Source organism: Suricata suricatta, chromosome 10, assembly GCF_006229205.1.
Source record: "Suricata suricatta isolate VVHF042 chromosome 10, meerkat_22Aug2017_6uvM2_HiC, whole genome shotgun sequence".
Taxonomy (NCBI): domain Eukaryota; kingdom Metazoa; phylum Chordata; class Mammalia; order Carnivora; family Herpestidae; genus Suricata; species Suricata suricatta.
The window spans coordinates 119,025,100-119,047,101 of NC_043709.1; the positions used below are offsets into that span (position 1 = coordinate 119,025,100).

A 22,002-nucleotide genomic window follows, 5' to 3' on the forward strand; every position below is an offset into this window, starting at 1 on the left:
ACAGATTGTTTGCTCCGCCAGTTAGGCCCTTCCTCACGAACTTTTATGAATCTTCAAGATCCATCTCAAGTGTTACTCTTTCTCCAAGGGTTTTCCTCTCTCTCAAGGACATAACCTTCCTTCTCTGCATTTCCACAACACTTTGCAAAGGGAATACTTACTTAAATCATTAAATGACATGCTGCGCATAAAGCACTCCGAAAGCATAATAAACAGTCAGTAACTATTAATTATTATTACAGCACTGAATGCATAATGGGTATTTATTCCTCTGTCTGTTTCTCCTAGAGATCTTGAGAATTCTCACTCATCTTTTAATTTCCCAGGAACAAGAACAGAGCAAGCATTCAATAACGTGTTCTTTGATAAATAAATGCACACACGAGGTGTCGTGCTAACCCAACAGAAAGATGGGCGAAATCCTATCTCCACCTTCCAGGAATGAGCCCCTCCGGCCATGGAATCATGGGACTTCACCTGTATAAGTGTTGGGCCCCCCACTGTCTACTGCCACCCAATACAATAGAAATCAGTACTTAGAGAAACATGATCGCACATTACTGATGTTCTTCTGGTTTTCCTTGGCTCTCTTTAGCTCTGGAGGATCGGAAATGGCTGTTGCCTGCTTCATCTCTTCTTTGTATCTCACCTGAATAATGTATTGAAAGAACAATGCATGTTTTATTCAACACAAGACGTCTGCATTTGTAACTATTACATAGTTGCATTTTTTTACCGCCAACATTAATTTTCCTTCAATGGGACCACAAATCTTTATTTTAGCTGATGATGCTTTTAGGATTCCTTTACCCTAAAGTGCAAATAAACTCATATTTATTCACCTAGCCACCACTACAGAAGTTGTTTAATTAAAATAAGCAAATGTTATGAGAATACGTTTTATCATTACACAGACACACACACACACCTTGGGAATTATCTTAGGTAATATAATAACTTGTCATTTTTCTATCCGAAAAGCAGTTTCTACTCATTAACGTGTGAATTACAATTTATCACGCATTTAAAGGCCAAAGTCAAACTGAGTTAGCTGCAGAATCTTCAGGAAGACTGTTTATCTGAGTGAGAGCACACAAATAATCCAAAACAAGGGGGGAAATGAAGTGGCCACAATGAAAGAAGAGAAAGAGGAAGGTGAAGGGAAATGTACCAAAAGCCTCGGCCATGACCTCTGACCTCTGTTCACTACGGAAAGACGGGTGGCAGATAGTCAGGAAGTGTCTTCCAGCCACATAATCATGTTATCCAAAGCCAGCCTGTATCCCAGCACCCACTCTATTCAAAAGCTCTTTCTTCAAATCTATTTAGAGGGAGAGCAACCAGACACAGATGCTAAGGCCAGCACACCGCGACGCACGGGGCAAGAAACGGTTCTCGAAGCTCATGAAATGATTAGTAGTGCCGCCCTATCAGGTGGTATTTTAATATGTCTAAAATTCACGGAAGACTAGATTCAAGAAAAAGGACGCACATAAATATTTATTTGTATGCAAACGCAGGCTAGACCTAAGAGGCACATGCTGAAATTTAGCAAAGACTTCAATCAACACAAAACAGGTTTTGGAAATCACTTGGTAATGTGTAAATGATGGAGGCTGAAAGCCATGCTGACAGTCGCAAGAAATGGTAACCTAAATATCTTTGCTATCGTCAACATCCTACTAGCCGTAGATTTAACATGAGTAACAATGACAATGTTAGTTCAGACTCGAAACGGTTAAATTGAGAATACACCAAGAAAGACTACCTCTAAATACGATTCAAAAACAGTCCTTCACAGAGAAAGCGAATAACTAAAAGGCTTGCATGGTGGAAGTGGAAAATGTCGAGATCTTTAAATGTTAGAGAATCATATCTTGGTTTGACAGATCTAGCTAATCTTGAAAGGGCAACTTCCCATTTGAATACTAAGCAGGAGTTTATGGCCCAACCTTATAGAGACACGGAACTACGCATTTATTGTCTGCTGAAGAGCCAGTGGAATGCTGGAAAAAGAAATGATAAACCATACTACTCCGTGTGATTTTCCTCGGGTGAGAAGCTAAACGTGATTAAAGATGAACGTTTTTGTTTTTCATAGGACTCCAAACTAATCAAAACGGCAGTCATTTTACTGTAGGCAACGGAATCGCAGGCCACAGAACATTTATAACACCGTATCTCAGTACACTGATGGGTGCATTTCAAATGTTATCATTTGAAAGTGAAGTTAACAGACATTTCATCCTTCTCTGCCATACTAACTTCTCCAACTGGACCTCAGTGTTGCTGGACACAGGCTTTTGTGATGGTGGTTAGGGACACCCTCATCGTAAGGTCTTCTCCGTAAGCCTCCCTCAGGGGAGAGCTTCATTCAGGCTATGGAAATTTCACTGCACTAGGACTATGCAGGGTTTTTTTGAAGTAGGATTTACTACAGCATTACCTTGCCTTTTCTATTTTTTCTCTGCAAAAGCCAGCGCACGCTCACATCCTAGAATGCCATATACTATCCTGACTGATAAGCAAGCCTAACAGGACCAAATCTACTTGAATCACTTAAAGAAGGGATCTGTGTCCAAGAGTGAAGGTGAAGAGAAAGGTCAAGAAAGGGATTTCAGGGGTGCCTGGGTGGCTCAGTGGGTTGAGCAGCTGACTATTTTATTTTGTGAGACAGAGTGAGAGTGAAAGCAGGAGAGAGGGGTGGAGGGAGTGAGAGAGAGAGAGAGAGAGAAAGAAAGAGAATCTCAAGCAGTATCCATGCCCACCACGAAGCCCAATGTGGGGCTTGATCCCAAGACCCTGGGATCATGACCTGAGCTGAAATCAAGAGTTAAACATCCAAAGGACTGAGCCACCCAGGCACCCTGAGCATTTGACTCTGCGATGCTCTAAAAGTGTGAGCTCATGCTCTCTCTCTCTCTCATTAAAAAGAAAAAAAAAAAAGAAGGGAATGGAAGGGAAAGAGAAGGAAAGAAAAAAGAGAAAAGAAAAAAGAAAAGAAAGGACAGCAAAGCAAAGAAATTAAAAGAAAAGAGAAGAAGGGGATTTCAGGAAAGAACCTTATGACTTCCTCAACAAGAAACTAATTATACGAAATATCCATGAAAGAACTGCTGTTGGTAAAGATAGCAATTCTTCATTGTAAATGACAAGCACTGAATGGAGAAGTTTCTTGCCCATCACATTGCTCCTTGCCTCCTCTACCTTTCCCCCCAGGCTCAAAGGGAATTGGAGGGCAAATTACTTTACGGATTGCAGTGAAGGTGCATGTTTTTGCTTTGCTAGAATTTGGAAAAAGTAAAAGGCAAATGGGGCCTTTGAAACCTTCTCTTAAGCCACCAAATAAATGTACTAAAGGGCCTTTAATCATTCTACAGGGTAAAATTTCTTTCCTCCAAGTTGTGGAGAGGTACTGAAATTTATCTTTTCTCTGAAAAATTTAATACAGTTAAAATTCTGTTCAAAAGATGAAATCTAATCCCTGATTTCATTACTGGACTATTAAAGTGATCTATCTCTCATGCACTATGCTATATCAAGATGAAACACTGCTTTAGGTTCAGGGAGAACAAGGCTACAGTTTTCCTTCTGAAAGTGAGACCTTTGATATTTGATGAAACAGCATTTTAACAAAGTGAAGAATAAAAGAAAAGCAGCCAGTTTAGCAAAGAACTAAAAACATTTGTCTAGCTTATGTTTGCTTTTGGAATAGATAATTAATGCTATGGAGAACTTACTGAACTAATATTCTGCTGATTTTTCTTCACTCGTTCAGTCTCTGGAGTATCTTTTACTGCTGTGCCAGCTCCTACTTCTTTCTTATAAAATACCTTAATTATAAGAGAAGGAAAGAATAACTATAAGCCTATTAGAATTCAAGTCCTAGATCAGATTCTTATATAAGAAAGACAATGTCTTGAGTTCTCAAGTAATGTGAATACAGCCTCTATTAACGAGTATCAAGGTTATATCAATCAATTAATAATCCATTATGACAATAAATGTCCAATTTTGGTTTCATATTGCATAGTATTCTACGAGTGACCCTCTAATACTTGCTCTAGGGCATGCATGGTACCGTAGGTGGTATAGATTATTTGGTCTAAGGATATAAGTTGGCAAACCAGAGTTCCCTTCTTCAAATATGAATATATGCCATATGTGTGTTTGATAAAAATCAAAGGGCATATTATAAAAGCTTACTAAGCAGTATCACTTAATTCAAAACCAGCATGAAATTTCTAGTGTTATTCTCCAAACCCAAAGACACCCTCATTCTCCTCAAAGAAAATGCCCGTTCAATCACCAACATTGAAGTTTATTCAGTCTATTTCCCTTTTCTTCCACTTAATCATTAGCCTTCCACATGTCTCTCCACTCCTACCAACAGGCACTCCTTCCACAGACAAAGCAAACTGGGGCACTTGAGTGGCTCAGTCGGTTAAGTGTCCGACTTCGGCTCCAGTCATGGTCTCCTGGTTTGTGAGTTCAAGCTTGGCGTCGGACTCTGTGCTGACAGCTCGGAGCCTGGAGCCTGCTTCCGATTCTGTGTCTCCCTCTCTTTCTCTGCCTCTCCCCTCGCTTGTATTCTGCCTCTTTCTGTCTCATAATTATATAATTTTTAAAGGAAAAGCAAAAAAAAATGTTCTAAAGAATAATAGAATAATTGTATGAAAGAAATCTGAGGACAGAACCACTCCCTCTGTTGAGACTAGGTAATGGGGGGGGTGGGCCTGGTGGTGATAAGAGAGTATGGCCCCAGAGGTGTTTTCTTCCACAAGATAAAAATCTAGAATACCATGAAATCACAGGAGATAAGGGTGGAAACAGCTTCCCCCCCCCCCCCCATCTTCCCTTCCAGCCAGACTTTTCCATTTTCTTAGCACACCTGCTTTGAAAGCCCCAGAGGCATCTGACTAGCATACCTTGAGGTTTGGAGCTAGCCAATTTACTTCAAAGTAGAAAAGATTCCAAAGTCCTCAGACTTAATTGAATGTATAGTTTGATGAGACATTTGCTTAACTCCTAAAGACTAATGAGCTAGCTCTACAAAAAATATTGACTGTTTTGTCAAGTTTTATAATTTTAGACTTTAAATTTATATATCCATTAAACATAGACCTGATCCCTTCATTTCCATCGCTCAAAATCAAAAATATGAAAGTGTAAGAATTGATTACAAACTGGTAAATCCCTAAATACATTATCATTGCAAATCAGGGACCAGGAATAAATCACTTCATATGATTATTCTTCTCTTTGAAGTAAAATCTGTGTGGAAGATTAAGACCTCTTTCCTAAGTAAAATTTTAAATTTCAGCTAAAAAGAACTCTTGCTTGTACCAAAGAAGAAAATTTGAATTTGTAATTCCAAAACAATCATGATAAATTATACCTTATAAGAACATTTGGTACTATTAAAGAACAAACAAGAGGCCCAAAATGGAGTCACTTATGTTAAATCCCATCAAGACTTAATACCTAACCTAATTGCAGTTTCAGCCTCTCCCCAGAGTAGAATTTTAAACCTATCAGTCTGGAATTTCCTGATCAGCACTAGGGTGGTAATCTACAAGATAGACCTCCACCTTTTTCCCTAAGGGAAGGTGACCTTGCCTGAAGCAATCCTGTCTCTTCTCTTGCTAATAACTTCCTTGTCCTGCAGCTTCTGCCCATTAAAGCCTTACATTTTGTACCTCTCTATTGATCATCCTCTATTTATTTCTTAAATGGGAGGCTGCCTGATTCATGAATCATTGAATAAAACCAATTAGAACTTTAAATTTACTTGATTGAATTTGGGTTCTTTAAAACTACTCTTATTATGTTAAAGAAGTAAAGATAATATGTTTGACAGAAAATTCAAACAATGCCACCAACATTCAGACAATGAGGAACAGAGACTCTCTTAACAGAAATGAAATTTCAAGGTAGCAACTGTCAAAGAAGGAATTACTACTCACCGCACTAATGTTCTGTTGACTTATCTTGACTCTTTGCATTTCAGGATTATCTGCCACTGAAGAGTAGTTAGAAAGCATCTTTTCCGCTTCATCTTTATACTTTTTCTAAAAATAGAAACAATTAATATGACCTGAAACTGTGTGTGTGTGTGTGTGTGTGTGTGCGCATGTATGAGAGATAGAAAAAAAAGATGCCTTTTCCATGTCTCATGATAAAAAGCAGCTGTTGAAGTGATAGCAAAAATCAAGAGAGTAAGCAAACAGAGCAAGAAAAGTCTAAAGAAACAGCCTTATCTCTTCTCCGGCAGCAGTCCCCAACCTACTTCATTCAAAGGCCTCTGGAGGGCTTGGCCTCTATGTCCCTCCTAAGTTTAGAACCTTGTGATATTGTGATTTATAGTGATATATATAGTCTTTGTCCCTATTTCTGGCACTGAACCCCTAAAGCCCTCAGAATTTCCTGTGATGGGAGCGATACAGATATCTCTTGCTATGCTAATGATATTTGGACACACTTAAGTACAAGACTGGTTGCCAAGAAAACCTAACTTGTGATTAGAGGATTGGAACTTTCAGTCCCAACCCCCAACCTCTGGGGAAGGGAGAGGGGCTGGAGGTTGAATCATCAACAGTTGCCTATGAGTTCACCAGTCATGTCTCTGTAATGGAGCCTCCATGAAAACCCAGGAGAGGGTTCGGAGAGCTTCTGGGTTGGTGAACAAACAGAGATTTGGGGGACATGGTGAATGAAGCTAGAGGGAGCTTGAAAGTTCCGCGACCTTTCCCCATGCCCTGCCCTCTGTATCTCTTCCATCTGGCTGTTCCTGAGTTTTATCTTCTTATAATGAACTACTGCAGGGCACCGGGGTGGCTCAGTCGGTTGAGCGTCAGGCTTCGGCTCACGTTATGATCTCAGGGTTTGTAGCTTCAAGCTCTGCATCGCGCTCTGCTGACCACTAGCTCAGGGCCTGGAGCCTGCTTCAGATTGTGTGTCTCTTTCTCTCTGCCCCTCCCCTGTTCATGCTCTGTCTCTCTGTCTCAAAAAAATAAATAAAATGTAAAAAAAAAATTTTATAATGAACTACTGATCTAGTCAGTAAAATGTTTCTAATTTCTGTGAGCTGCTCTAGCAAATGAATCAGACCCAAGGAGGGGGTCCCAGAACCTCTGATCTACAGTCTGTTGGCCAAAAGCACAGGTGACAGAGAGCTAGCCACTGGTATCTGAAGAGGGGAAGGGGACAGTCCTGTAAGACTGAACCCTCAACCTGTGGAAGTTGGTGCTGTCTTCCAGTAGATGGTGCCAGAAATGAGGTAAATGAATTCTCTACTACCCGGCTGGTGTCAGGGGACTGCCTGTTGGTGTGGGGAAGTGTGGAATTGGTGACCAGAACACAGAAGAAACCTACTCTTTCATGAGCAACACCAGTCCCTGTTCAAAGGAGTCCCTAGAGCCCCTGCAAATAACCTCCACCCACTCCTTTTCATGCCTCTGGATTTAGGCTTTGCTTCCTGCTTCAGAAAAAGATACATTTGTATAATGGAAAGGTCTAGTATTTCTGTGGTTGAGATAAAAATCTCAATTTTTCTGCCTAGTAAACGTATTACTGCGAGCTCCAATACCTTCTAGGAGTACCAGCATTTTTACAGCATATGTTGGTTCAAAGCACACATTAACACACTGAATCAATGCCACAAGCAGATACTGTCACTATCTCCTCTTACAGATGGGGAAACTGAGACACTAGCTAAGAAGTGTCAGAGCGAAGATTTAAACCCACACGCTCTGGGTCCAGAGTCAGCAGAGTTCACCATGATGGCATACTGCTGGTTGTTAAGAAAGGTAATTATTATTGAGACTCAACACAGCATCATTACATCCTTGTTAGTATTCCACTGTATACTAAATAATTAAAACTGCTTAAAGTTAGATGTATGCTTCTCTCTCTCTCTCTCTCTCTCTCTCTCTCTTACACACACACACACACAAGCAACACTGCCAAGTTAAAGCAGGAATTCTGACAGCTCAGGCGTCACTTCCTATGGAAAGCCTTTACACCTGATGGCTTACTTCCTGGAGGTATACATCATGTACACATCATAGTAATACTATATTTGCATGATTATTGATGATTAGATTCATCTGTAGCTACCCAAGGGCAAAACCAGGTCTAGTTTTGCATGTAAATGGATGCTCAGAAAGTATTTGCTGAATGAATGAGTGGGATTGGCATTCTTTTTTTTTTTTATGTCTTTATTTTATTTTGAGAGACAGAGAGCGAGTGGGGGAGGGGCAGAGAAAGAAAGAGACCCAGAATCCGAAGCAGGCTCCAGGCTCTGAGCTGTCAGCACAGAGCCAGATGCAGGGCTTGAACCCACGAACCGTGAGATCATGACCTGAGCTAAAGTCGGACATTTAACCGACTGAGCCTCCCAGGTGCCCCAAGATAATTGAAACAGCAAATTTTCTCCACTGATTCCAATGGCCATTTACCTATTTTCTGTATTTACTGATAAGATTTGTCAGCTGATATAGTTAAACCCAACGTCTACAAGTTCATGTGTCAGCATGACACACTGAGGACAGATGAACATGCATTTCGGGACCATCCAACAGCTGTATCATCTGAGGAGGCTGAAGCGCACAACTCCTCTGACACTTGACTGTCACCTGGATACCCCCTTTTGAACCAGCAGGTGTTTGGACTCACTGCTTATGTTTTAAGTGGAATTTTCACAAATTTGGTCATATTTTGTTGAAAATTGTCTTCCTCATAAATCCTATTAATCAAATGTGGTTCCTTGCTCGGTTTTCTATAACCATTTTAATTCTTCATTCCCCTTTATAATTTTTTCACTGGGATTCATTCTTTTCCTTGTACATTTTATAGCAAAGACAATATTCACTAATGAATTTTTTGCCCAGATCATTTTATCAAGAACTTCTTCTGCCATTACATATATCCTTTTGTGGTCATATTCATATCCAGCTTTTCTAGAGGTTCTTACCTTTTTTTTTCTAAAGGTCTGTCTAGAGGACATGTGATAGGTACACTTGGTAAGGTAAATTTTACCAAGAAAACAGTTCTTTTCTTAATTTTTAGTTAATATTCGATTTTACCTTTCACCTTGCACAGTTTTATCCACTAGTTGGAGCTGATTGTTTTAAGGATAATATGCATTATAAAATGGTTAAAAGATAAACTCATTTGTAATCTTTTTTCTGTAATGTGAGCACTGGATTCAAGTGAGCAGTAGAGTCAAAAATAAAAATAAAAAGATCAAAATGTCACTGGACACAAACAGGGGAGCTTGGACACTCAAAAACATCTATTGAATTGAATTTATAGCAACTGTCCCTTTCAGTAGTGAGATTAATCAAGTTTGGCCAATAGCTCCTTTATAACAGAGTGCACTGACTTTGAACACAATGCCCTCAAAAAGATACCGACCTTAGAGACATACAAAGTACATAGTGACTGATTATCAGAAGAACATATTCCTACCAACCTGGCTATAGATCTCCGATGCCCTCTTGGCTCGAAGCATGTCCGGAATGTCCATGCTCATTTGCATCCCTTTCCCTTTAATTTCACTTTCCAAATCTTTTTTGTATTCTTTCTAAAAGAGCAGAAAATAATCTTCAGAGCTTTGCTTAACCTTTCATAGTAATGCAGATATTTGCGTGTTTGAATGTCAAAGCCACACGTGTGAAAATGGCATTTATACCTTTTCTTTACACAATTCATTGTGTCTATTGTAAACTTTGTATCCCATCTGTTTCTTACCTGGCTGGCCATTTCGGATGCTTTCTTTGCCCTCTGGATATCAGGAGTGTCTGTGCCCACCTGCATGCCTTTCCCTTTTATTTCTGTCTCCAGATCTCTTTTATAGTCTTTCTGGAGGAAATAAAACATGCAGTGAAGGCTCCAGATTTGAAAAACTGTTGAAAACTGTGAGGTCATTTTGACATCAGGATCATGGCTTTTGACTCATTTCTTTTATTTCTACAAAACTAGGAAGAGTTTTAACTTGTGGGAGGAACATGGCTTGGAGTGACTTATTCACAAGTACTCAGAAGGCTTTTTTCTACTAACCTGAATTAGGAAAGAAAACACAGTTAGCCAAGGGGAAAGGTTTTCTATTTTAATATAATAAAATTGATCAATTATTGGTTAATACATACTTCATTTGAGGAATAACAATAAGATGTGATTGTAAAACTGTCACTTTTTGCTCTGTAGTGAATAATTGTTGGTTGCTTCTCTGGAATCCAATCTCTCTTCTCCCAGATCCTCATTAGCTCCCTGATTTACTATAAGGAAACTCACCGCTCCCCAGTGTTAGTCTGTTCCATTGGGTGAGATTGGCCCGAGTCTGGGGTCCTGTCGGGCTTATATAAACCACTATACCCCATCCCTGGTCCTTCATGACTGCTCCAGGGATAAGGGTGATTCTTTTACTACACAAGAAATCAAGAAGTTTGCTTTCTTCTTCTAGACATGGATGGAGAAGAAGGGAACCCCAGGAGCTGCTAAAAGTCTCTTTGCAAACAGAAGAAAGCCTGCCTGACAACTGAAAATAGAAACTAAAACGGAATCACATTGTCTGAGCCCCAGATCAAGCCGTGCCTCAGGCTTCCTCTCCTGTTTGGTTCTAAGAACAATAAATTATCTGCGTGTTCGAGAAGCTTAAACTGAATTATGTGTTACTCACAAAATCGTCATAATTACACAGACACAACATGGCTCAGAGACTAGTCACATTTTAAAACTCATTATAAAACATTGAGCAGGCTGTACACAAGTTGTACACTTTTTTGTATGTATGTATTCTTCAATGAAAAAATTTATTAAAAGAAAACCACTGAGTGTATCTAATTAAATTTCTTCTAAAACAGTTATTTCCTATTATGGTGACATCTTCTCGATGTGCCATCACCTACACTTGTATATTCTCTAGATAGAGTAAATGTTGGCTTTCTTATTTGTGATTTCCTAACTTTTATAAGGTATAAACAAAGATCCCAATCTCGGAGAAATATTATATTTTTCCCTATCTTCTATTCATAACTTTGCCTATGTTCATTGACTCAGAACCTCAACTTCACTATTCTGCAGACAGTTTAAGTAATAGTATTTAACTTCCAAGATCATAATATTCATTATTACTATGTCTATAAAAAGCCCCCCACCCCGTTTTCAGCAAGCCTCTTTAAGACCCTGAAACAAATCATTTCATTTGAAGGATAATTTATGTAGAAAGTGAGGCGCTGGGGTGCCTGGGGGACTCATGCAGGTTTTGTGAGTTCAAGCCCCACATTAAGCTCTGCACTAAAAGTATAGAGCTTGGTTGGGATTCTCTTTCTTCCTCTCTCTCTGCCCCTCTCCACTTGTGATCTATCTCTCTCTCCCTCAAAATAAATAAATAAACATTTTAAAAAAATTTTAAAGAAACTGAGGCACTGACCATAGATAGCTGCCAAGGTCCCAGGGTAGAAGCGTGTCACTTAATTTTGCAATATGAATGTTCAAATCTGAAAGCATTCTAAAGCACGTAAATAGACTACAGAGGACACTAGTTACATCACTTATGTATTAATGCATAATAAAACATTCTATAACTTCGAAGGTGTAAAACAACATGATGGCACCTATATTCCAAGAAGGCAAGCCCCAGGGCACAAGAGCTTTTAGAGGGTCTGCCTGAGTCCTGTTTTCTAATGTCCTCTTGGCTAACAGAAGTCCCATGGTCAACTTCATAGGTACTGAAGGGTTTAGCTATTGGGAGTCATTCATGTAACAATACATGCCTCATTAATTTCTTTGAAAAATTAAACCTCAAACTACAGCAAAGTCCCAAAGTTTGGGTTAAATGACTGTGAAAGCCTGTCAAGTGGGCAAAATGGAACATGGCTATGATTACATGCAGATGAGATCATTGGATTGCAAAGATAATAGCATCACCACAATCGTGATGTACGAGCAAGCATAGGACAGGTGCCCCACCCCTCCCCCAGGTCTTTTTCTCCTTGCTTCTAAATAACTAGCATCAAGCCCTAAGATACACAAAGAAACTGGAAGCAGCATATGGTGGAATAAAACAAACCCATACTGTTATAAAGAAAGACATGACATTCTAACATTTTATAAAAGATGTATGTCTTAGAAGCCTGCCTTAGGTAAAAGTGTGAAATACAAAATTTATGTCCTTTCCACATTGTTTTCTCCAGGGAATGGATGTTTTCTTTTGGCTTCCTCTCTCAAGCCCATGATGGCGATTTGGAATCTTCTCCAGCCTCGAATCCCTAAGTACCAACCCCCTTTCTCCAATCCAGTACCTTGAACTGGATATTGCCCACTTTTTTTTTTTTTTTTGAGAGACAGACAGAGACAGCATGATCAGGGGAGGGTCAGAGAGAGAGGGAGACACAGAATCGAAGGCAGACTCCAGGCTCCGAGCTAGCTGTCAGCACAGAGCCTGACGCGAGGCTCAAACCCACAAACTGTGAGATCCTGACCTGAGCTGAAGCCAGATGCTTAACGACTGAGCCACCCAGGGGCCCCTGCCCACTTCTGACAGAAAACTGTAAGTAGCGATTTGCTAGCTTCTTGGTAGTTAATTATGTGGAAGCCCAAGAAGGCCACCACTAAAAAGTAGGATTAAATCTAAGAAATGAGTGACAAGACAGAGCACAAGAAAGAACAAACTCTGCAAAGCCCAAGGGAAGGACTTTCTGGAAGACAACACAGCCATGCAGAGACCATACAGTCCACGGAGGTCAACTGGAAGTCTGTGAGGCTGGAGCGTAATGAGGAAGAGATGAGAACAAGATGAGGAAAGTCCTATGTAGTGAGAGTAACCTCACTTAATGGAATTCTTCAAGACTGGTTCTGGCTGGGTTGGGAGATGATGGGTATGAAGAAGGCATTAATAGAAGCAGAATTCTGGTTAGCAGCCATTGCACGATCCAGGTTACAGACATGGTAGCTTGGATGACGGTGGAGAGATGTGGATGGATTCAGAAACCATGTTGAGGGTGGAGTCCATAAAGTTGCTGACAAGAGGAATCCAAGGGGCTTCTGAGATCTCACTGATGCCATGTGCTGAGAAGGGAGTGGAAAAGGAAAGCAGATCTGGGGGGAAACTAAGGGTTCTGGTTTTGGTATGTAACACTGAGCTCCTGTTAGTACATTTTATGTGTCATTTACACATGACAATGCCTGTGAGACATCAAAAGGTAAGTGGTTGCATATTCGTATCCATGTTATTAAACACTTAATTCTTCTGTAAGAATGAGGTAGAACCGTATGAAGTAACATGGAAAAGGGTCCATGATATGAAGCGAGAAAAACAAGCACAGATCAAAACACATGGTATTTATGGAGTTTTAAGTATATGTGTGCCTAGTGTATGTTACCATAAAAATAGGTCTGCAAGGTTCTACAGCACTTTTGCAACAATGGTGCTCTCTCAGGAGAAGAATGGAAGGAGAGGTCTCCTGAAAGGAGGTTTTCAAGTGTCTGTTCGGCATGCATACCCCCAACTCTGCCATTTCTAAACGAAACCCCCGTTGGTCAGGCATCTTATGCCATTCCCAGATGCTTTCCCTAAACCAGTTATGACCATCCCATTCCCCTGTCCAGTCCCTAACCCCAGAGGTGGAGCCAGATCCCAACACAGCAGCAACTCACCTCGCAGTTAATCAGCGGTGTCTCCCTCCCTATTTCCTGAAGGGACTCAGTCCTGAGCCAGCTCTTCCCAACTGCAAGGGTCACATTCCAGCTCTTGGGGTAGTCCCACTGAACCCCCCACCCCAGTCAGCATGGATTAACCTGCACCCCAATATTCTCTTTACAAATATTTCTCACAAAATTGTCTCTTTCCAAATACTCTCTGCTCCAGTGACATATTTATTTATTTATTTATTTATTTATTTATTTATTTATTTATTCATTCATTCATGTTACTGAGAAAGAGCACATGCACAAGTGGGGGAGAAGGGCAGAGAGAAAGAGAGAGAATCACATGGAGCCCAACACAGGGCTCGATCTCACGACCCTGGGATGATGACCTATGTCAAAACCAAAAGTTAAACATTCAGTCGGCTAAGCCACCCAGGCACCCCTCCAGTGACACCCTTATATTGCTGGAGGAGCTCAAGATGCATGGAACAGGTTCTGAGGTATCTCCTTCCAAAAAACTAACATGTGCTCTGACTCCTGCAACTCTGGTGTCTGTTCTCTATTGTATCATAGCGTCTAAGCCAAAACTTCTCAATTAAAATCCTGTTGTTACATGTATTACATGAAGAGGAAAATATTAAATGAATGAACATGGTCATTCAGGATATAGAATACTTCAATACAAAATGCTAACCCCACAGGCACTTCAGGCACAGTGATGAGGTCACCAGGGCTTCTATCAAGAATGTGCCACCAAATCAAGCAGAAATGGTTATCGTTGTCATGTTAGAGCCTCAATATGTGACTTTTCAAGTTCTGTTCAGAAAGTTGGGAACACAGATATACCAAGAGGCATGTGACCTATCCTTAAAAAAAAATCATAGCATGAAAACATTTATTGTAGGGCAGACGACTGTGAAATCTGTTGTGCTACAAGAATAAGGTAAGAAGGTGTGTGTGTGTTCTATCAACATGCCTTCACCCAAGTTTTTTTTTATATATTTCAAGGAAATGAGTAAAGCAGAAACTGTAAATTTTTAAACAAGCATGATGCTTTGGAATGGAATTCCCAACTTTTAAACTAGTAACTGGGGTGCCTGGGTGGCTCAGTCAGTTAAGCGTCCAGCTTCGGCTCAGATCACGATTTCACAGTTCGTGGGTTCAAGTCCCATATCAGGCTCTGTGTTGACAGCTCAGAGCCTGGAGCCTGCTTCTGATTCTGTGTCTCCCTCTCTCTGTGATCTTCCCCTGCTCGCACTGTCTCTGTCTCTCAAAAATAAATATAAAACATTAAAAAAAACTAAACTAGTCACAAAGCTTTGGGAAATTCCATGTGCCAATCAGGTTGTCAATATGATCTGTTAAATTCCAAAATACGGGTCTTAAGGCATCTCCGACGTTTACTCCACCAACCTGACTGGCGATCTCTGAAGCTTTTTTGGCATGTTGTATTTCAAGGGTGTCAGTGCCAACTTGCATCCCCTTCCCTTTAATTTCTGACTCCAGGTCTTTCTTGTACTCTTTCTGTACAAAACAAACAAACAAAAAACCACCCAACGTTTTATAATATTCAGACACTCTGGGGATAAACATCTATCTGGAATCAATGATACCAAAAAATGGCTGAACACATGAGAAGAAAACACAGCTTACTTTGTACTGTGAATGATCACCTAGAACTAAATTTTCTGACCTGCTTAGAACTATATCACTACTCTCACTAAAGAAGAATATAGGAAGGGCTGAAGATTTTTACTATACACAATGAGAATTTTCACTGACAATTGCCTTAGTGGCTGGAGGACAGTAAGGCAGGTTTAAAAGAGTTGAGGTTAGGGGCTCCTAGATGGCTCAGTGGGTTAAGCGTCCGACTTTGGTTCAGGTCAGGATCGCACCACTGGTGGGTTTGAGCCCCCCCCCCCCATTGGGCTCTGTGCTGACAGCTCAGAGCCTGGAGCCTGCTTTGGATTTTGTGTCTCCCTCTCTCTCTGCCCCTCTGCAACTCACACTCTGTCTTTCTTCCAAACATGAATAAATGTTAAAAGAAATTTTTTTTCAAAAAGGAGTTGATGCTAGAGAAAGACAGCTGACTTTGAGGTCAGAGCACTCAATTGCTGTGTGACACTAGGAATGTTTAACATCTACAAAATGGGGGTAATAATTCCTCCATACACGATCCGTGAGGATCAATGAGACAGCACATAGCATAGTGCCTAGGGAAGAATAGGTGTTCAATAACTGATAGCTTCTTTTGGTTTTCTACTCCTATTTTCATATGGTAAGGCTGATTTATTGCTGTTCCTGCTATAATCATGCCATTCAACTCTATGTGGACGGACTCTGCCATTGCGAGTCTAAAACTATTTTTTCCAAGTATTACTGACAAGTGATTACAAGATCTACATCTGAATCTGGACTGCACATGTCATCATAACAGAAAAATCTGTACAGAATTACTAATTTAAGAATCTGTGATGACAGTATTAGCCAAAGACATCAGAGTGGCTTTTCATGCTTGCTTTAATTTATTTAAAGAACATGAATATGGCCAATGATGAGTCTACATTTTTTTTAAACATACAACAATTTGGAATCTTTTATACTTAAAATATGATTAAGCTACCAAAGAAGTTAACTAAACATATGAGTGACCATGAGAACCATACCAGATCATCCACACATTACACTCCTCTGGCCTCAGACACAATGATTAGGACAGGTGGGTCAGGCACAGGCTAGAAGTGGATCCAATGAGATTCTACCCTAGGACCTTCACTGTAACTATAAGAAACAGATGCTCACTTCCCACTGGCATTACTGGCACAAATGTGAGCTAGCTTACTATTCAGAGGGGCCATCACTTGGAGACAGCCTCCTAAGGTTGAAGCAATAGAGAAGATAACAGAACCAAGAGATGAGGGAAGAGAAACATCGTTTGAATCCCAACCTGAAGGAGACTTGACTTTGAACTTTGCCATTCGTAAGCCAAAACAGTCCCTTTGTGGCTTAACCTGGTTTGAGTTGGGTTCCTATCATTTGCAGCCTGATTAATGGTGTCGCCATCATCAACACTACCACAGGTTACAAACATATGGGGACAACTTTAAATGTCTCACTGCTCAATTCAGCTAGACTCCCCTTCGGGCACAGTGCCATCACCTGACGCCAAGGTAACACGAGGATGACAGAAAGCAGTGACAGTGCTTCAGGGGCATTTCATTCCTTCCTACAAACTCCATATCAAGGGAGCAACGGCCCCTTTCATTTCCTACAGAGGCTGCCGTGGGCTCATCCAGCAGCTGAGGTAAGGGCTCAAGGGCTCCGCGGGGCTATGAGCAGGAGAGCTCGCAAACTGTACAGCAATTACTGATGGAACACAATGCCTGTTCCCAACCTTCTGCCTTTCACTTGCTTAAAAGATCAAGTTAAATCTCATAAAAGTAGTCTGGGTTCTTACATTAGTCCGGTTTATGTATATTTCTCTACAATGGGGAAATGGTCATGTTTCTCATGCCACATGGGAAGGAGAGGGTGAACATATATATTTTTTAATTCATCAACTGCGAAATGACTACTAGGACGTAGCTACTCATATTTATCTCATACACAGAAGTTGTGGCCTGTATTCAGTATTTGAGAAAGATTTACAGACAAGGAGATCAGCTGAAAAATCCATACGGTCTCAGTTGGTGAATGAATAGACTTACCTCACTCGCCATTTCGGACGCACGTTTTGCTCTCTGAATATCAAGAACGTCTGAGTTAAGTTCCATTCCTTTCCCTCTTATTTCATTTTCCAAATCCTTTTTATATTCCTTCTATGAGACAAGAACATTACAGTTCAACACTTCCTGGGACACTCTTTAACTGATAAACCATTTCTCATGTTTTCTAGAGTTCAGGGTAAGAAGAAGATATTTCTAGAGAGGAATGAGTCAGACTCCTGAGTATTTACGCTCCTTCTTTCCTACAGAGACTTCATTTTCTCTTTTAGTCATGTTTAGAGTGGCTTCCAGTATTATCAGTATTTTTCCTTTCATCCTTTCTTCCAATGCATTTTGGTACCATATTGGTGCCACATTTTAAAAAGATGCCTTCCTTTTAAGTGGTAAGGAAGATCTTAGGAATGGATGCTTCTTATTAATTATTTGAAGTATTTCTTTGAAAGCTGTCTATAAAATATGAATCACCAGCAGATCACAGTTGAAAAAGAATTGAAAATTACAAAATCAAAAGGATTAATGTAGCCAAAGTCTTAAAAAAATACTTTATTCAGATTCATAAAATCAAATAATTTCCTACAGATTGATAATACATAGTTTGAATGTCTTCTATTTTAATATTACATTTTAAGTAGATCCAAATGTCTTTACTGATATTTATATACAACTTGGTCTTTTTTTTCTGCTAATGAATTTCCTTTCTTTTCCTCCTGAATGCATATGAAAACAATATATATTTTGATCTAATTCAACTAAGTCGCACTTATGACTAACTTGGCAGATAAAAGATGGGACTTCCTTTAATAATAAGAAGTCATGTTCCAGTTAATACTAGGGCTCATTTGATGTTATTTTCTCTTTGTCCAGTATAATTAAATTAGCTAGTCCTCTGCTTAACTAATAGCCCACAAGACATTGTAATGACCTGAATGTAATTTTGGAAAGAGCTCTGGAGTCCAATGATCTGGATGAAAGTCAGAGTTCTTCACTTATTCGGTCATGTGACCTTCAAAAGACTTTAAGTAACTGAGCCTTGATTCCACACACACAGGCGAAATGAAAATAAAAATACTTTTTCTACCAATGTCAAAGGCTAATTGGGAGAATGAAATGAAATGAAATATAAAACAATATATTGAACATTCTGAATGGCAGTATGACTGTAAAAGCCATAATAAGGTAAAAACTGCAAAGACAATTTAAAGCTAAGTGCTTATACTTGAAAGAAAAGTTATAATTCCATTAAGCTCCTGAGAGTCCCTTTAAAAATAACTGAATTAGAAGATTTTTAATCATCGTCTTCTGGGCCTTTTCCTATCCTGATGCATACACTTTGAATCAATAAATCTAAAATAAGATTCATTCAAAAAGAGAAATTAAAGAGAAAGTCAATGGCATGTACATTAAAGTTATTTATGGACTTTAAAATAGTCCTTGCATTGTCATTTGTATATAAATGCTAAAAAGATTTCCCTGTAAAAATTTCATACAAATAGTGCATTTTTTAAAACAGAAGACAGTAATAGCAGGAAGTTGCCATCTGATTAGCCTTCAACTTCAAAAAATTGTATAGAACTAGCAGTGGGAAAAGGTAGGATAGCAAAATCGCTCTTCCATAAATTATACACCTATTTCAACCCCACACACAGTACAATGGTGACGCACATTAAATTTCTAAAAGCAGTTTAATGGTACAGACCAGTTGGCATTCGGTTATTAAGGAAGTTCATGTAGGGAATTGTACTAGAATTTATTTCACTGGTTTAAGGTATTTCTTTCAGGAATAGTTTCTTCAGTTCAAAATTCAGGGTGACATGGAGTTTTCTAATACTTCCCTTTAATGTAAACAGATTCTATTTAAAAAAATTTTTTTTGAAAAAGAGGGAGAGAGAGCAGAAGCTGGAGAGGGGCAGAGAGAGAGGAAGACACAGAATCAGAAGCAGGCTCCATCCAAGCTCTGAGCTGTCAGCACAGAGCCAGAGGGGGGCTCAAACCCAGAAACCATGAGATCATGACCTGAATGAGCCAAAGTCAGATGCTTAACCAACTGAGTCATCCAGGCACCCCTAAAGAGAATCTATTTAAACAGGGAGTTGGAAGAGCTCCATGTTACTTTTCAGGCATTAATAAACAAAAACAAAAATGAACTTTTAAAGGGATGGACTAGGCCATCACCTGATGAATGGATCAAGACGATGTGGTTTATATATACAATGGAATACTACATGGCAATGAGAAAGAATGAAATCTGGCCATTCATAGCAATGTGGATGGAACTGGAGGGTGTCATGCTAAGTGAAATAAATCAGGCAGAGAAGGACAGATACCATGTTTTCACTCATAAGTGTAACAGGAGAAACTTAACAGAGGACCATGGGGGAGGGGAAGGAAAAAAGTAGTTAGGGAGAGGGAGGGAGGAAAACCATGAGAAACTCTTGAATACTGTGAAGAAACTGGGGGCTGATGGGGGAGGGGGAGAAGGGACGGGGGTGATGAATGTGGAGGAGGGCACTTGTGGGGATGAGCACTCGATGTTATATGGAAACCAACTTGACAATAAACTATAGAAGAAAAAAATAAAATAAAATAAAATAAAGTTATGGACTAAGAGCATGATATTTTTAATTGTTAGGTTTGAGGACCTTAATGTTCAACAAATGTAATCCATTAATTGTGGGCCAAAATGCACCAAGTTAATGCAGGGGGAGAATCCTGCTCAGAGTTCAATGAAAAGTCAACAACAACAGGTTCCTATGGTCTATATGCTAAATATTTGTCCCCCTTCTAACGCAATCCATTCATAAAGAATGTGCCATTTATTCAAACTTTCACACTGGAGCATCTCATTTCTGATATCAGATGTCATGAGAATGATACAGGAATGTTTCAGAAAAAGCTGATTCTAATATACATTCTGAAATAACTAAATTTGAAAAAAATTAAGTTTGCCTTGCCCATACTCAAAATATAAATAAAAAATGCTATAAAACCAACTATTTATAGATCTTCTGAGATAGAACCAAACACAAAATCAGAATATTTTTCAAGTTTTTCCAGGAAATCTTGGTGAGCTCTTCCCCCACTTTAAATGGAAATACTAACACAGACTTTCCTGTTTTCAGTGAAAATGAAAAACTCTACTAATCAAGGTTAAAGTGAGAGTAGGGGAATGAATTAACATCTTAAACAGTAGAGAATTGTCAGGTAAATATTTCCTGGGTTATTTCTTTAGTTTTCTTTCACAATATTTACTAGTAAGTTGCAAGATCATACCTCTTTCAGAAGGTTGGTGATGTACTTTACATGTAAAAATTCTGGAGTCTTGTCTAAGTCCAGTGATGACCTTCCTTTAATTTCCTTCTCAAAATCCTCTCTGTACACTTTCTGTTAAATAAAACCACATTATTTTAAATTTAGAGAATATTGGTGACTGATGAGAAGTCTAAACTCTGTTTAGAACAAGAGTTCCCAGAACAAAATTGATGTTTTCCTTCTATACTTCTCCCACCTCAGAGTCTTCAAAGCCACAAGAAAATGATTCCAACTTTACCGTAAATTTTATAATTCGACCAAACAAGAGCAGAACCATCAAGTACCAACTGCCTCTGGGAAAGCACTCTGAGTGAGGTTGCTTCACGTCTTACTAGTCTGTGGTTGTTTGATCAAGTCAGCTGGATTGGAGGGGAAAACCAGTAAAGTTGGCTATTTGATAATTACATGACTGGTTCATTCTAAAAGGAGTGGATCATCTACAGGAAGCAAATCTGGCTCCAAGGAAGGCCATTTAAAGCATAGTAGCATGAATGCTGGGGTTCTTCTCACCCCTTTCAGTGTTATCCTTTTGTGAATTCAGCAAAGACCATCTCTAAAATGTAATGGAGGCTGGCGCACATTTTCCTTTAACGATTTTGGCATTGAGAATATTTCTCTATCACTTAGAGAGTTTGATATGAATTAAATGACACTGTGAGGAGTCTTCTCTTCAATCTGATAAATTGTTCTTCAGGTTCACAATAAGGAATGAAAAGGGGAATGACCACAGTGCTGTGGAGGGCAGGCATCCTTACCCCCACTTGCCCCTTTGACATTCGCTGCCATCCTTTGGCTAAGCTTCCCTCAATTCCAACGTTTGAATGATGTATTTGAAAACCAACGGCCACTCATGCTTTTTTTTTTTATTTTTTTAATGTTTTATTTAATTTTGATACAGAGAGACAGAGCATGAGAGGGGGAGGGGCAGAGAGAGAAGGAGACACAGAACCAGAAGCAGGCTCCAGGCTCTGAGCTAGCTGTCAGCACAGAGCCTGACGCGGGGCTCGAACCCACCAATGTGAGATCATGACCTGAGCTGAAGCCGGAGGCTTAACCGACTGAGCCACCCAGGCACCCCGCATCCTTTAAGACTATGAAAACAGTCTCTTTCAATAACAAAAATGTTCATCCATGTAAAATACTTACCAGACAAACAAAAGTAAATTCTGCATGAGATTATTACTAACGCAAAATGAAAAGCCACTTCTAGGTATGTAACATACTTATTGCAGAGACACGTAATTATGTAAAGAAATTCTCCCAAACCACGAGGGGGGCATGTTGTTGCCTCCCCTGTATTTGCGTCAGATTCAACTGG

The 22,002-nt window shown here is 39.7% G+C and overlaps 1 protein-coding gene across 9 annotated transcripts in view; it reads right to left on the reverse strand.

Moving 5' to 3' along the window:
* The window catches only part of NEBL (nebulette), a 355,587-nt gene that overhangs the window by 41,076 nt on the left and 292,509 nt on the right, over positions 1-22,002 (reverse strand). For 7 of the 9 annotated variants that reach the window (XM_029953719.1, XM_029953722.1, XM_029953724.1 and 4 more), the window contains 8 exons: positions 20,646-20,756; positions 17,358-17,468; positions 15,064-15,174; positions 9,754-9,864; positions 9,476-9,586; positions 5,967-6,071; positions 3,741-3,833; positions 557-649 (listed from right to left, as the gene is read on the reverse strand). The exons of 1 other annotated variant lie outside the window; for it this stretch is intronic. In XM_029953719.1, coding sequence (XP_029809579.1) covers positions 557-649; positions 3,741-3,833; positions 5,967-6,071; positions 9,476-9,586; positions 9,754-9,864; positions 15,064-15,174; positions 17,358-17,468; positions 20,646-20,756 — 846 coding nt within the window. The remainder of the gene's footprint in view (positions 1-556; positions 650-3,740; positions 3,834-5,966; positions 6,072-9,475; positions 9,587-9,753; positions 9,865-15,063; positions 15,175-17,357; positions 17,469-20,645; positions 20,757-22,002) is intronic. One more of the 9 variants, XM_029953721.1, reaches the window with a different exon arrangement.